At 38.5% G+C, this 17,350-nt stretch overlaps 1 protein-coding gene across 1 annotated transcript in view; it reads right to left on the reverse strand.

The window, feature by feature from the left end:
* Positions 1–17,350, reverse strand: part of VWA3B (von Willebrand factor A domain containing 3B) — a 235,846-nt gene that overhangs the window by 156,190 nt on the left and 62,306 nt on the right. The window contains 1 exon segment of the mRNA XM_047746614.1: positions 10,806–10,937. Within this exon segment, the coding sequence (XP_047602570.1) occupies positions 10,806–10,937 (132 nt within the window).

The raw sequence follows: 17,350 nt of genomic DNA on the forward strand, positions 1-17,350 counted from the left end.
GTTTTAACATCCTCTTGTTATTTCCTGCTTTTTATTCTAGCCATTCTGTCAGGTGCAAAGTAATATTTCATTGTGGTTTTATTTTGTATTTCCCTGATAATTACTGGTTTTTGAGCATCTTTTCATGTGTCTGTGGGCCCTTTGTATATCTTCTTTGGAAAAAATATCTTCAGGTCCGCTGTCCATTTTTAAATTGGATTTTTTTAATGTGTTGAGTTGTATACATTCTTTATATATTTTTTATATTAACCCCTTATCAGATGTATCATTTCCAAGTATCTTTTCTCACTCAGTAGGTTGGTTCCCTTTTTGTTGATGGTTCCTCCACTGTGCAAAAACTTTTTATTTTAGCATAGTCCAATAATTTAATTTTGCTTTTGTTTCCCTTGCCAGAAAAGACATATCTAGAAAAATGTTTTCCACAGTGATGTCAAAGAAATTACTGCCTATGTTTCCTTCCAGGAGTTTCATGGCTTCAGGTCTCACATTTGGTCCTTAATTCACTTAGGTTTATTTGTGTGTATGGTATAAGACAGTGATCCAGTTTCATTCTTTTGCACATAGCTGCCCAGTATTCCCAACACCATTTGTTGAAGAGATTATCTTCTTCCCACTATATATTCTTGCTTCCTTTGTTGTAAATTAACTGACCATAAAAGTATGGGTTTATTTCTGGACTTTCTATTCTGTTCCATTGATCACTGTGTTTGTTTTGGGGGAGTATCACATTGTTTTGATTAGTATAGCTTTGTAATAGGTCTTGAAATCTGGGATTGTGATACCTCCAGGGTTGTTGTTCTTTTTCAAGACTGCTTTGTATATTTGGGGTCTTTTGTGGCTCCATACAAGTTTTAGGATTATTTGTTCTGTGAAAAATGTTGGTATTTTGATAGAGACTGCATTAAATCTCTAGATTACTTTGGATAGTATGGACATTTTAATAATACTGTTTCTTCTAATCCATGAGCACAGACTACCTTTTTGTTTGCATTGTCTTCGATTTCTTTTGTCAATGTTTTATAGTTTTCAGAGTATAGCTCTCCCATCTCCTTAGTTAAGTTTATTCCCAGGTATTTCATTCTTTTTTTTTAAAACATTTTTTTAAAATTTATTTTCAGCATAACAGTATTCATTGTTTTTGTACCACACCCAGTGCTCCATGCAATCTGTGCCCTCTCTAATACCCACCACCTGGTTCCCCCAACCTCTTCAAACCCTTCAGATTGTTTTTCAGAGTCCATAGTCTCTCATTGTTCACCTCCCCTTCCAATTTCCCCCAACTCCCTTCTCCTAACTCCCATGTCCTCTATGCTATTTGTTATGCTCCACAAATAAGTGAAACCATATGATAATTGGCTCTCTCTGCTTGACTTATTTCACTTAGCATAATCTCTTCATTCTTTTTGTTACAATCATAATGCAATTGTTTTCTTAATTATTCTTCTGCTACTTCATTATTAGTGTATAGAAATGCAATAGATCTGCATGTTAATTTTACATCCTGCAACTTCACTGAATTCATTTATCAGTTCTAGCAGTTTTTTGATGGAATCTTTAGGATTTTCTCTATATGGTATCATGTCATCTACAAATAGTGAAAGCTTTACTTCTTCCTCACCAATTTGGATGTTTTTTTTTCCCTTGTCTGATAGGTGTGACTAGGACTTCCAATACTATGTTGAATAAAAGTGGTGAGAGTAGACATCTTTGTCTTGTTCCTGATCTTAGAAGAAAGCTGTCAATTTTTCACCATTGAGTAGGCTATGAGTTTTTCATATACAGCCTTTCTTATGTTGACATATGTTCCCTCTACATCTACTTTGTTGAGAGTTTTATTATAAATGGACATTGTACTATGTCAAATGCTCTTCCTTAATCTATGGAGATAATATGTTATTTATCCTTTCTTGTTAATGTGATACATCACATTAACCAATTTATGAATACTGAACCACTGTTGCATCACTGGAATGAATCCCCCCTGAACACGGTGATTGATTTTCTTAATGGATTGTTGGATCTAGTTTGCTAATATTTGGCTGAGGATTTCTGCATCTATGTTCATCAACGATATTGGCCTTTGGTTTTCTTTTTTAGTGGTGTCTTTATCTGGTTTTGGTATCAGAGTAATGTTGGCCTTGGAGAATCAGTTTGGAAGGTTGCCTTCTTTTTCTATTTTTTGGATACTTTGAGAAAAAAAGGTATTAACCTTTCTTTAAATGTTTGGTAGAATTCACCAGTGAAGCCATCTGGTCCTGGACTTTTGTTTGTTGGGAGTTTTGTGGTTTGTTGTTTTTTTTTTTAATTACTGATTCAATTTCATTGCTGGTACTTGATCTGTTCCAGTTTTCTATTTTTCCTGCTTCAGTTTTGCAAAGATATATGTCCCTAGAAATTTATTCATTTCTTCTAGGTTGGCCAATTTGTTATATTTCTGTGGTATTGGTTAGAATTTCTCCCATCATTCCTGATTTTATTTATTTGAATTCTCTCTTCTTTTTTTGGTGAGTTTAGCTAAAAGGCTTATCAATTTTGTTGATCTTTTCAAAGAACAAGTTGGTTTCTTTGCTCTGTTCTGGTTTTTTTTTTTTTTTTTTAAGTCCCTCTATTTCTGCTCTAGTTTTTATTATGTCCTTATTTCTCCTGGCTTTGGGCTTTCTTTGTTCTTCTTTTTCTGGCTCCTTTAGATGTAAGGTTAGCTTGAGATTTTTCTTGCTTCTTGAGGTGGGCCTGTATTGTTATAATCTTCCCTCTTTGAATAGCTTTTGCTGCATTCCAAAGATTTTGGACCACTGTGTTTTCATTGTCATTTGTCTCCATGTATTTATTTCTCCTTTTGACTTTTTGGTTGAAACCATTTATTGTTTAGTAGCATGTTATTTAGCCTCCATGTTTTTGCATTCTTTGAAGACTTTTCTCTTGAGATGATTTCTATTTTCATACCACTGTGGATGGAAAAGATGTATGACATGATTTCAGTCTTCTGGACTATATCAATAATATTGTGGCCTAACATGTGACCTATTCTGGAAAATGTTGTGAACATATGTTCTCAATTCCCTTGAGTTTATAACTAGGAGTGGAATTGCTGGGACATAGGCTAACTCTATTTTAACATTTGAAGAATGCCAGACTTTTCAAAGTGGGTGTACCCATTTTATATTCCCACCAGCAATTATATAAGTGTTTCATCTTCTCCATATCTTGTCAACACTTGCTATTGTCTGTCTCTCTTATTATAGCCCTCCTTGTGGGTGTGAAGTGTTATCTCACTGTGACTTTTATTTACATTTCTCTCATAACATCTTTTCATGTGCTTCTTGGCCATTTGTGTATCTTCTTTGGGGAAATTTCTGTTTAAAACTTTTGTCTATTTTTCAATTGGGTTATTGGTCTTTTTTCTATTTAACTGTAAGAGTTCTTTATGTTTTCTGGATACTAGATTCTTATCAGACATGATTTGCAAATATTTTCTCCTATTCTGTGGATTATCTTTTCACATTTTTCCAGTTTTATTGAGAAATAATTAACATATATCACTAAGTTTAAGGCATATAGCATGATGGTTTGGTTTTTATATGTTATGAAATGATTACTATAATAGCTTCAACTAATACAACTGATAGGTTCTCATACAAATACAATAAAAATAAGAAAAAAAGGAAAAAAATTTCTTCTTGCTAGAGGGGAGTCTCAGGATTTACCATCTTAACAACTTTTCTATATATCATATAGCAGCATTAGCTATAGTCATCATGGTATACACTACATCCCTATTACATCCCTATCATAGGCATACAACATTTTATTGCACTTCTCAAATACCATGTGTTTTACAAATTGAAGGTATGGGCTACTTTGCATTGAGCAAGTCTATCAGCACATTCTTCCAACAGCTTTTGCTCATTTCATGTCTCTCTGTCACATTTGGTAATTCTCAATAATATTTTAAACTTTATTATTATTATTACATTTGTTATGATGACCTATGATCAGTATGACTTGCTGAAAGCTCAGATGATGGTTAGCAATTTTTTTAGCAATAAAGTAATTTTGAATAAGTTATGTACATTGCTTTTTTAGACATAAAGTTATTACACACTTAACAGACTACAATAGAGTATAACCATAACTTTTTATGCATTGGAAAACCAAACAATTCACTTGACTCAATTATTGTGATATTCACTTTCTTGCAGTGGTCTGGATCCAAACTCACAGTATCTCCAAGGCATTCCTATATTGATGTATGTAATTGTCTTTTAAATCAGATAGAAAAAAAAAACTTATAGTAAGTAAAAACCACATTTATACCATCTTTTATATTTACCCATGTAGTTATCAGTGTCATTTCTTCATATGAATTCAAATTACTCTCTAATATCATTTCAACCTGAAGGACTTCCTTTAATATTTTTCTGGTAGGGCAGGTGTGCTAACAATAACATCTGTTTTTGTTAATCTTGAATGTCTTGATTTCTCCTTCTTTTTGATGGGAAGTTCTACCAGATATACTATTGCTGGTTGACAATCTTTTTCTTTCACCACTTTGAATACTTCATCCCACTGCTTCTGACCTCCATAACATCGGATTAAAAATCAGCTGTTCATTTTATTGAGGATCCCTTGAGTCACATCTGTCTAGTGGCTTTCACAATTCCCTTTTTGAGCTTTGTTCTTTCTGTTCTGAAAGGTTATTAATTTTGATTCAATTTCTTTAATAGATATGGGCCTATTCAAACAGTCTGTTTCTTCTTGTGGAAGTTTTGACAGATTGTGTCTTTCATGGAATTGACCCATTTTAGCCAGTAACTCAGTCAAATCTGTGGGCATAAAATTTTCATAGTATTCCTTTATTATCCTTTCAATATCCATGGGATCTCTGATGATGTCTCCTCTTTAATTTTTGATATTTGTAACTTCTGTGTTCTTTTTTTCTTAGTCAGCCTAGAGCTAGAGGCTTATTGTCTTTTCAAAGAACCAGCTTTTTATTTTGTTGGATTTTCTCTAGGGATTTTTTTCAACTTCATTGATTTTTGCTCTGATTTTTATTGTTTTTTTTTTCTTCTGGGTATTTTAGATTCAATTTGCTCTTCTTTTTCTAGTTTCCTAAGGTGGAAGCTTATTGATTTTAGACATATCATCTTTTCTAATTTATGCATTCAATGTTATAAATTTCTCTCTAAGCACTATTTTCACAGCATCTACAAATCTTGGTAAGTTGAACTTTCATTTTCATTTACCACAGTCACTTTTTAATAACATGATTCTAGCTATGACATTTCAACATAGTTTGTGTTACATTCCAATATCCATCCTTCCTAAATTTAATGCATCACAAGTACAGGATTCTAATGAACTAATTCTTCTCCCACATTTTGGGGGAAGTTTTTCAGTGGCATCTTAACTCTTACTTGTGGAAGCATTACATGATATTCTTAAAAAGTTTTTCTGTTTCTTTTTTTAATGTGGAAAATATAGGGTTACTACCTATAAGAAAATGCATATTTGAGTTCAACAAAATCCTGGCCCTTTTAGCAATATTACATGCTGCTTATTAATCAGCCCTATCAACCATTCATTTAACTATAAAGAGCATTAGAGGTGTAAAAGTATGCTGGAAAAAATTCAGTTCTGAGAAGAAATATTATTTTCTCTTTTGCCTTGCTGGAAGTGTGAGCACTTTGACAAGTGTTAGATTGCTTCTGGTTACATAAGAAACAGCTGTGCCCTGCCCCAGATCGCATCCTGCAAGTCCTATTTGAACAAAAGGGAAACAGATTCTTGAGAAAGTAAATATGTACAAGGGCTCTGGAAATTAGTCTGCTTTGCTTTCAGATCCTAAGTCATCATGTTGGTAAAATAGTACTCATCTACTACATTGATTGGGCATTACTGGTACAGAACAGAGAATTTGTATATGTTCTTCTCTATATATATCAGAATCCAAAGTTCTTGGAATAAAAGATTCAGAAACATGGCATTCTCACTTGATGGGCCCAGGTCTTTACACCAAGAATGCCTGTTTCATCCAATAGTATGTCACTCACAGCTATGTGAACTGCAGATTTGTAGAGTCAATTGCCTCTCCTGCTTCTCTGTTTGGTCTCTCTAGAGTGCTTCAGTCTTAATAGATGCAAACAAGCCTCATCATGTTTACCCCCAAACCTGGTTCTCTTCCAGCATGGTATCCACCTAGGAGCTTAGCTTTGACACCTATAACTTCCATACCACCAAGTCCTGCCAAGTTCAATATCTGAATCTTCCCTCAGATCTGCCCACTTATCACCTCTCACTTATACATCTTAACTCCCTTCCTTCAACCTCACTTGGCCTCCTTCTTTTAATCTGTTTCCCACCCAGTAGCCAAAGTGATTTTTTTTCAAAGTGATTTTTTTTTTCTAAATGCAAATCTGATTTTATCATTTTCTTGCTTAAAATCTTCCAGTGGTTTCTCCCCGGCCTTAAATTAAGGACTGACATCTGACATGATGACCTACAGACCCAGCATGATCTAGTGCTTGCCTACCTCTCTAGACTCATCAAAGGCCAATTACTAACTTGATCTCTGAGCTCTATCCACACTCATCTTTTCCAATGCTTCTAAAGTGCCATACTCCTTGGCTCAGGAACTTTGCAAGTGCCATTCTGTTGCCTACTTATATACTTTCCCCTTACTTCCACCTCTTCACCTCAATTACTTGACTCCTCAACCCTCAGATATCAGTTCCAGTAACATTTCCTCAGGAAAGCATTCCTTGACCCCAGAAAATAAATAGCCCAAGAGCACACACTTTTCCCTAGTCACACTATTCAAGTTGGTAATTATACTTTGATGTGCACTTTTAATCTGCACTTTGATGTGCAGATCTCACCAAGCAAGAAACAGTACAAGGTGTTGCTTTATGAGCGCCCATTCCATGTCTATTTTATTTACCATGATACTCATCATCTAGCACAGAACTACATATTGTAAGCACTCAATAAATGGAAGAAAAAAACTAAATGGATTAACTTTTTCATAGACATCATTACACTTTAACTGTGTGATAGCACAGCTCTAAATGTTTTACATGTATTTCCTCATTTAAGTTTCCCAATAGCCCTGTGGAGTAGGTATTATCATTGTCACCCTAATTTTGCAAATAAGGAAACTGAGGCATGGATAATAAATGTCTTGCCAAGAGTCACATAGGAGTGGGCAAAGCGAGGATTACTATCTTTCTAATCCCAAATCTGGGTACTTCACCACAAGTTATGACAACAGAGACATCTGTCTGGTGGTTTGATACAATGATAATAAAAAGAAGCATTGTCCTGCTCTCCATGTGTTCCGTTGGAATTGCCTGTAGGGCTTCAGTGTGCCTCTAGCCCCTTCCTTGTTGTTTGACATCGAGTTTGATATTTTGAACCAACCAAATATTGAGAGTCCAGCCTTGGCATGACTCTACAACATGATTAGACTTATTATCTCCAGTGAGAAAAAATGGCTGTGAAGGTTATTACAAATGAGGAGCTCCTGAAATGATGAGCTGCAGCATCAGCCAAAGAAGGTTCAAGTCTCTCTAATGTAGACAAATTCTTGAATGTTTTGTCAGAAAAGCCATCTTTTCAACTTAAAGTCATACCCAGCACACTTACACACACAAGAACACAGAATGCTCAGATGCATTAACACCAATATCTCTGAACAGCTCAGCATCTCAGGAGTGATCCACATCCTCCTCTTTTACTTTATTAACACCTGCACCGAGGTATAACTGACATAGAGTAAACCAGGCACATGTAAAGTGTACAAATTAATACATCTTGATGTATGTATGGTTACATTTCTATTTATCATCTGGCCATTTGTTTTCTATTGGCCCTGTTTGTTCTTGGCTCTCTATTCCCCTCCTGACAGATCTCGGATTGAGTATTTTTAGTTTCATTTTATCTCCTTTATTGGCCTGTTTTGTCATTTAGTAATTACTTTAGGTATATAGCAAACATCTTCAATATATCATGCCCTTATTTAAATTAACAGTATAGGAGAGACTTTGTCTAATTCACATGAAAAAGTTTCACATTCAATGGCAGCCCATCTGACCTCCTCCATTCTAACCCACACGCCTCCAGATGGCTATGCTATCTCCTTTGACCTAGCAGGCCTTGAGCAGTCAAAGTTAGGGAACGGCTATGCCTTCAGAGAAAGCAGATCCTCCTTTGTCTCAATAATGCTGTGCTATAGGTGGCAACAGGAGCAGATCAGACACTCCAAACATGGTCTCAAGGGCCAAAGCAAGGTTACAGAAGTTTCAATGAGTATCCAAGAGTGGAAAGGTCCAGACCAAATTTTCCTTATTTTTTTAATTAAAAAAAATTTTTTAAAGATTTTATTTATTTGACAGAGATCACAAGTAGGCAGAGAGGCAGGCGGAGTGGGGGGGAAGCAGGCTCCCCGCTGAGCAGAGAACCAATGCCAGACTCAATCCGAGGACCCTGAGATCATGACCTGAGTCAAAGGCAGAGGCTTTAACCCACTGAGCCACCCAGGCACCCCCAAATTTTCCTTTTTAAATAGAAATAGTACACTTGAAGCATCTTTTGAAAATGCGTAGCTTTTAGTTTTGGGTGTGTGTGTGTATATTAGACTTGAAATAAAGGGACTGTGATCTGTCTTTTAATTAATTACTGAGGTCAACTGCTTTCTGTTTCTTTTAGGAATAGTATCTAAAAATCTTCTTTTAATCCTCAAGACTAACTACCCCAAGTTTAAATACCCCCTATTTTAGTCTACTTGTACTACCACAACAAAATACCATAGACTGGGTGGCTTAAACAACATAAATTCATTTTCTCACAGTTCTGGAGACTGAAAATCCAAGATCAAGGTGCCCTCAGGATTGGTTTCTAGTGATGCATCTCTTTCTGGCTTGTAGATGGTCATCTTCTACTGTATCCTCCTATAACTTTTCCTCTGTGCATGTGTGGAAAGAGATAGGTCTCTGGCGTCTCCTCCTTCTCCTCTCCTAATCAAGTACTAGTTGTACTTGATTAGGGCTCCGCCCTTATGATCTCATTTAACCTTAACTATCCCTCTTAAAGGCCCTATCTCCTCATACAATCACATTTGGAGTTAGAGTTTCAACACATGAACTTTGGGGGAACAATTCAGTTCACTGTACTACCCCCAACATACCTGAGTAGCAGGATCACCACTCTCTTGTGTAGCATGGATGCTGACTTTATCTCAAGCCCCTGCTTCATTTTCATTCTCTCAGGATGACAGAGGATGCTTTGGGTTCACACTGACTACAGTGTCACTACCAATGAGCAGCCCCTTTGGACAAGCCTGATAGGCCCATCCTTGGGGACCCGAGAGCTGGCACTGGCAAAGCAACTGCAGCTGTGCTGCCCTAGACCCACAGCTGGACAGCCAGTCACAGGAAAGATGCACTGTCACCAGGAATTTATCGGGTTGCACAGGGCAAGGTTGCCCATGCCCTTACCCTCCTCTTCCCTCTCTACACATGTCTGCTCCCCACTTCTCCCCTTCAACCACATCCCTGCCGTAGCTGGTCTGGCTCCTTGCTCTCATCCTACATTGACACCTCTGCAATATAGGCAGGGTACCAGGAGGCAATACAGCCTGGCCAAGGTTCCCAAACTTTGTTGCACATGAGGATCACCTGGGGAGCTTTCAAAACTCTCAATGTCCAGACCACATACTTTATGGATTCAATCAGAATGTCTGGGGTGAAAGCCAGACTTGGGTACTTTTACTGAGGAACTAGGTTTTGAATCCTGGTTTCACCACTTCTAGTTCTGTGGCCTTGAGTAAGTTACTTAACCTAAATGGAGATAATAGTAGCACCTATCTTATGATTGTAGGAAGGGTTAAATGAGTGAATACTGTGAAGAGCCTAGCACAAAGCTTGCCGTGTAAGGGATGTGCTGTAAGTGCTAACCACCATTATTGCCCGAGTTGCCCTAAATGAAACCAGTGCCGTACAGAGGTACTAACTTAAGAATTCGGAAAGGAGAATCGGTATACTCTCTAACTGTGAAAGGGAAAAGAGTCAGCAAACATTTATCAAATACCTGCTTGGTGCAAAGCGTATATTATTTTACTTAATCTTTATAATAATCCCACAAGACGGATACAATTACTTAGCAGAAGAATAAACTAAAATTTAAAGGAATTAATTTGGGTCAATGCCTAATGATGGAGTTAGGATTTGCAACCAGGACTTTCTCACTCCAAACTCAGGTCCCTTTGAATACTCTTCTCAACTAGGCCTCCACCTTTGGATTCCCATGTTTTTCTCTGGATCACCCAATTTTAGCAAAAATCCTGCTAAAAGTCAGTTTAGCCAGAATCCCCCACCCTCTACATCTGATCAAAGTCCTCATAGCCCACTACCCCCAGGTGATATCTGGTCAGATATCACCTTCAGCAAGAATCCTGTCAGGTAGGTTTAGCAAGAATCCCCCTTTACCCCTGATGTTTCCTCTTAGTAACTTTCCATCAACTAACCCCACGCTGCTCCTTGGCTACAAATCCCCACTCGCCCATGTTGTAGTCAACACTGAGCCCAGCTGTACACTGAGGCGTCTTTCCCTAGCAGTAGTTACCACTTGCCTGTCCAGCTGGTTTTTCTTGATCACACACACACACTCTCTCTCTCTCTCTCATCACATACACACACACACACACACACATGCAAACAGCACAACTCTGGAAAAACTCCTCAGGAAAAATCCTTTCATCCCCAACTGGTAACAGTTATGACTCTTACACTACGAACATAAATGGTACGCACCATGGTTTACTGTGGCCACGTCGGACGGAGCCACAGATGGCTCCGTGACCAGCCTCTGGATCTGAGTCAAAGTGCTGCAGGCTTCCTCTATCTCCCTCCAAATGAGAAACACGTCCTCTCTGACTCCAGCTCCTGGAGGAGAAACACAGTGTGAATGGGTGGCTATGGCAGGCCCAAGAACTCTCTGGTAGTTCCAGAGGCCTGCTACACTCCAGCCAAGTTTCTAAAACATTTTCAAACATCAACTTCCACTTTCCCTACTAATCTGAGAATCAGAACTGAAATCCTTAAGGAAGTGCTGTCACCTGAAAAAAATCATAAATGCATATTTTAAGATGTAATAAATCTTTGTAAATATTTGTAGCAGCCATAATATTTTAAGATGAATTCTTGATAATACTCAAGATAAAGTATAAAATTATTCAAAAATCACCTAATAGGGAGGAGTCAAGATGGCGGAGAAGTAGCAGGCTGACACTACTTCAGGTAGTGGGAGATCAGCTAGATAGCTTATCTAAAGATTACAAACACCTACAAATCCAACAGGAGATCGAAGAGAAGAAGAACAGCAACTCTAGAAACAGAAAATGAACCACTTTCTGCAAGGTAGGACTGGCGGAGAAGTGAATCCAAAGCGACGGGAAGATAGACCGCGGGGGGAGGGGCTGGCTCCCGGCGAGCGGCGGAGCAACGGAGCACAAATCGGGACTTTAAAAGTCTGTTACGCTGAGGGACATTGCTCCAGAGGCTTAACCGGGGTGAAGCCCCCGCGGGGTCACAGAAGGATCAGGGGTGTCTGAGTGTCGCAGAGCTCACAGGTATTAGAACGGGGAAGCTGGCTACAGAGACAGAGCTGAGGAGTGACTCTCAGCTCGGGGTTACCTTGAACTGGTCGCAGGCAGGCTTGGTCAGCTCGGAGCACGGCCGGAGGCCAGGGTGGTGGGAGTCATTGGGTGCTGTTCTCTGGGGGCGCACTGAGGAGTGGGGCCCCAGGCTCTCGGCTCCTCCGGGCCGGAGACCGGGAGGCCGCCATCTTCATTCCTGCCCTCTGGAACTCTACGGAAAGCGCTCAGGGAACAAAAGCTCCCGAAAGCAAACCCAAGCAGATTACTCAGCCCGGCCCCGGGTAAGGGCGGTGCAACTCCGCCTGGGACAAAGACGCTTGAGAATCACTACAACAGGCCCCTCCCCCAGAAGATCAGCAAGAAACCCAGCCAGGACCAAGTTCACCTACCAAGGAATGTAATTTCAATACCAAGGAGAGCGGCGGAATTCCAGAGGAGGAGAAAGCAAAGCACAGAACTCAAGGCTTTCTCCCCATGATTCTTTAGCCTTGCAGTTAAATTAATTTTTTTTTCTTTTCTTTTTCAATTTTTTTTTCTTCTTCTGCTAAATTTTTTTAACTTTTACCCTTTTTTAACATTTTTTAACTAGTTTATCTAATATATATATTTTTTTTCCCCTTTTTATACTTTTTCTTTATTGGTTTTCTTTTTTAAATTTTTTTTTTTTTCTTTCTGAACGTCTTTTTATCCCCTTTCTCCCCCACCCCCCACGATTTGGGATCTCTTCTGATTTGGCTAAAGCATATTTTCCTGGGGTTGTTGCCACCCTTTTAGTATTTTACTTGCTCCTTCATATACTCTTATCTGGACAAAATGACAAGGCGGAAAAATTCACCACAAAAAAAAGAACAAGAGGCAGTACCAAAGGCTAGGGACCTAATCAATACAGACATTGTTAATATGTCAGATCCAGAGTTCAGAATGACGATTCTCAAGGTTCTAGACGGGCTCGAAAAAGGCATGGAAGATATTAGAGAAACCCTCTCGGGAGATATAAAAGCCCTTTCTGGAGAAATAAAAGAACTAAAATCTAACCAAGTTGAAATCAAAAAAGCTATTAATGAGGTGCAAACAAAAATGGAGGCTCTGACGGCTAGGATAAATGAGGCAGAAGAAAGAATTAGCGATATAGAAGACCAAATGACAGAAAATAAAGAAGCTGAGCAAAAGAGGGACAAACAGCTACTGGATCACGAGGGGAGAATTCGAGACATAAGTGACACCATAAGACGAAACAACATTAGAATAACTGGGATTCCAGAAGAAGAGGAAACAGAGAGGGGAGCACAAGGTATATTGGAGAGAATTATTGGAGAGAATTTCCCCAATATGGCAAAGGGAACAAGCATCAAAATCCAGGAGGTTCAGAGAACCCCCCTCAAGATCAATAAGAATAGGTCCACACCCTGTCACCTAATAGTAAAATTGACAAGTCTTAGTGACAAAGAGAAGATCCTGAAAGCAGCCCGGGAAAAGAAGTCTGTAACGTACAATGGTAAAACTATTAGATTGGCAGCAGACTTATCCACAGAGACCTGGCAGGCCAGAAAGAGCTGGCATGATATATTCAGAGTACTAAACGAGAAAAACATGCAGCCAAGAATACTATATCCAGCTAGGCTATCATTGAAAATAGACGGAGAGATTAAAAGCTTCCAGGACAAACAAAAACTGAAAGAATTTGCAAATACCAAACCAGCTCTACAGGAAATATTGAAAGGGGTCCTCTAAGCAAAGAGAGACCCTAAAAGAAGTAGATCAGAAAGAAACAGAGACAATATACAATAACAGTCACCTTACAGGCAATACAATGGCACTAAATTCATATCCCTCAATACTTACCCTGAATGTTAATGGGCTAAATGCCCCAATCAAAAGACACAGGGTATCAGAATGGATAAAAAAACAAAACCCATCTATATGTTGCCTATAAGAAACTCATCTTACACCCGAAGACACCTCCAGGTTTAAAGTGAGGGGGTGGAAAAGAATTTACCATGCTAATGGACATAGGAAGAAAGCAGGAGTGGCAATCCTTATATCAGATCAATTAGATTTTAAGCCAAAGACTACAATAAGAGATGAGGAAGGACACTATATCATACTCAAAGGAACTATCCAACAAGAAGATCTAACAATTTTAAATTCTATGCCCCTATCGTGGGAGCAGCCAACTATATAAACCAATTAATAACAAAATCAAAGAAACATATTGACAATAATACAATAATAGTAGGGGACTTTAACACTCCCCTCACTGAAATGGACAGATCATCCAAGCAAAAGATCAACAAGGAAATCAAGGCCTTAAGTGACACACTGGACCAGATGGACATCACAGATATATTCAGAACTTTTCATCCCAAAGCAACAGAATACACATTCTTCTCTAGTGCACATGGAACATTCTCCAGAATAGATCACATTCTTGGTCCTAAATCAGGTCTCAACTGTTATCAAAAGATTGGAATCATTCCCTGCATATTTTCAGACCACAATGCTCTGAAGCTAGAACTCAATCACAAGAGGAAATTTCGAAAGAACCCAAATACATGGGACTAAACAGCATCCTTCTAAAGAATGAATGGGTCAACCAGGAAATTAAAGAAGAATTGAAAAAATTCATGGAAACAAATGATAATGAAAACACAACGGTTCAAAATCTGTGGGACACACCAAAGGCAGTCCTGAGAGGAAAATATATAGCGGTACAAGCCTTTCTCAAGAAACAAGAAAGGTCTCGGGTACACAACCTAACCCTACACCTAAAGGAGCTGGAGAAAGAACAAGAAAGAAAGCCTAAACCCAGCAGGAGGAGAGAAATCATAAAGAACAGAGCAGAAATCAATGAAATAGAGACCAAAAAAAACAATAGAACAAATCAACAAAACTAGGAGCTGGTTCTTTGAAAGAATTAATAAGATTGATAAACGCCTGGCCAGACTTATCAAAAAGAAAAGAGAGAGGACCCAAATAAATAAAATCATGAATGAAAGAGGAGAGATCACAACGAACACCAAAGAAATACAGACAATTATAAGAACATACTATGAGCAACTCTACGCCAACAAATTTGACAATCTGGAAGAAATGGATGCATTCCTAGAGACATATAAACTACCACAACTGAACCAGGAAGAAATGGAAAGCCTGAACAGACCCATAACCAGTAAGGAGATTGAAACAGTCATCAAAAATCTCCAAACAAACAAAAGCCCAGGGCCAGACGGCTTCCCGGGGGAATTCTACCAAACATTTAAAGAAGAACTAATTCCTATTCTCCTGAAACTGTTCCAAAAAATAGAAATAGAAGGAAAACTTCCAAACTCATTTTATGAGGCCAGCATCACCTTGATCCCAAAACCAGACAAGGATCCCATCAAAAAAGAGAACTACAGACCAATATCCTTGATGAACACAGATGCAAAAATTCTCGCCAAAATACTAGCCAATAGGATTCAACAGTACATTAAAAGGATTATTCACCACGACCAAGTGGGATTTATTCCAGGGCTGCAAGGTTGGTTCAACATCCACAAATCAATCAATGTGATACAACACGTTAATAAAAGAACAAGAACCATATGATACTCTCCATAGATGCTGAAAAAGCATTTGACAAAGTACAGCATCCCTTCCTGATCAAAACTCTTCAAAGTGTAGGGATAGAGGGCACATACCTCAATATTATCAAAGCCATCTATGAAAAACCCACGGCAAATATCATTCTCAATGGAGAAAAACTGAAAGCTTTTCCGCTAAGGTCAGGAACACAGCAGGGATGTCCGTTATCACCACTGCTATTCAACATAGTACTAGAAGTCCTAGCCTCAGCAATCAGACAACAAAAGGAAATTAAAGGCATCCAAATCGGCAAAGAAGAAGTCAAACTATCACTCTTCGCAGATGATATGATACTATATGTGGAAAACCCAAAAGACTCCACTCCAAAACTGCTAGAACTTGTACAGGAATTCAGTAAAGTGTCAGGATATAAAACCAATGCACAGAAATCAGTTGCATTTCTCTACACCAACAACAAGACAGAAGAAAGAGAAATTAAGGAGTCCATCCCATTTACAATTGCACCCAAAACTATAAGATACCTAGGAATAAACCTAACCAAAGAGACTAAGAATCTATACACAGAAAACTATAAAGTACTCATGAAAGAAATTGAGGAAGACACAAAGAAATGGAAAAATGTTCCATGCTCCTGGATTGGAAGAATAAATATTGTGAAAATGTCTATGCTACCTAAAGCAATCTACACATTTAATGCAATTCCTATCAAAATACCATCCATTTTTTTCAAAGAAATGGAACAAATAATCCTAAAATTTATATGGAACCAGAAAAGACCTCGAATAGCCAAAGGAATATTGAAAAAGAAAGGCAAAGTTGGTGGCATCACAATTCCGGACTTCAAGCTCTATTACAAAGCTGTCATCATCAAGACAGCATGGTATTGGCACAAAAACAGACACATAGATCAATGGAACAGAATAGAGAGCCCAGAAATAGACCCTGAACTCTATGGTCAACTCATCTTCGACAAAGCAGGAAAGAATGTCCAATGGAAAAAAGACAGCCTCTTCAATTAATGGTGTTGGGAAAATTGGACAGCCACATGCAGAAAAATGAAATTGGATCATTTCCTTACAACCACACACGAAAATAGACTCAAAATGGATGAAGGATCTCAATGTGAGAAAGGAATCCATCAAAATCCTTGAGGAGAACACAGGCAACAACCTCTTCGACCTCAGCCGCAGCAACATCTTCCTAGGAACATTGCCAAAAGCAAGGGAAGCAAGGGCAAAAATGAACTATTGGGATTTTATCAAGATCAAAAGCTTTTGCACAGCAAAGGAAACAGTTAACAAAACCAAAAGACAACTGACAGAATGGGAGAAGATATTTGCAAATGACATATCAGATAAAGGGCTAGTGTCCAAAATCTATAAAGAACTTAGCAAACTCAACACCCAAAGAACAAATAATCCAATCAAGAAATGGGCAGAGGACATGAACAGACATTTCTGCAAAGAAGACATCCAGATGGCCAACAGACACATGAAAAAGTGCTCCACATCACTCGGCATCAGGGAAATACAAATCAAAACCACAATGAGATATCACCTCACACCAGTCAGAATGGCTAAAATTAACAAGTCAGGAAATGACAGATGCTGGCGAGGATGCGGAGAAAGGGGAACCCTCCTACACTGTTGGTGGGAATGCAAGCTGGTGCAACCACTCTGGAAAACAGCATGGAGGTTCCTCAAAATGTTGAAAATAGAACTACCCTATGACCCAGCAATTGCACTGCTGGGTATTTACCCTAAAGATACAAACGTAGTGATCCGAAGGGGCACGTGCACCCGAATGTTTAGAGCAGCAATGTCTACAATAGCCAAACTATGGAAAGAACCTAGATGTCCATCAACAGACGAATGGATAAAGAAGATGTGGTATATATACACAATGGAATACTATGCAGCCATCAAAAGAAATGAAATCTTGCCATTTGCGACGACGTGGATGGAACTAGAGGGTATCATGCTTAGCGAAATAAGTCAATCGGAGAAAGACAACTATCATATGATCTCCCTGATATGAGGGAGAGGAGATGCAACATGGGGGGTTGAGGGGGTAGGAGAAGAGTAAATGAAACAAGATGGGATTGGGAGGGAGACA

This window comes from Lutra lutra, chromosome 9 (assembly GCF_902655055.1).
Source record: "Lutra lutra chromosome 9, mLutLut1.2, whole genome shotgun sequence".
Classification (NCBI taxonomy): Eukaryota; Metazoa; Chordata; class Mammalia; order Carnivora; family Mustelidae; genus Lutra; species Lutra lutra.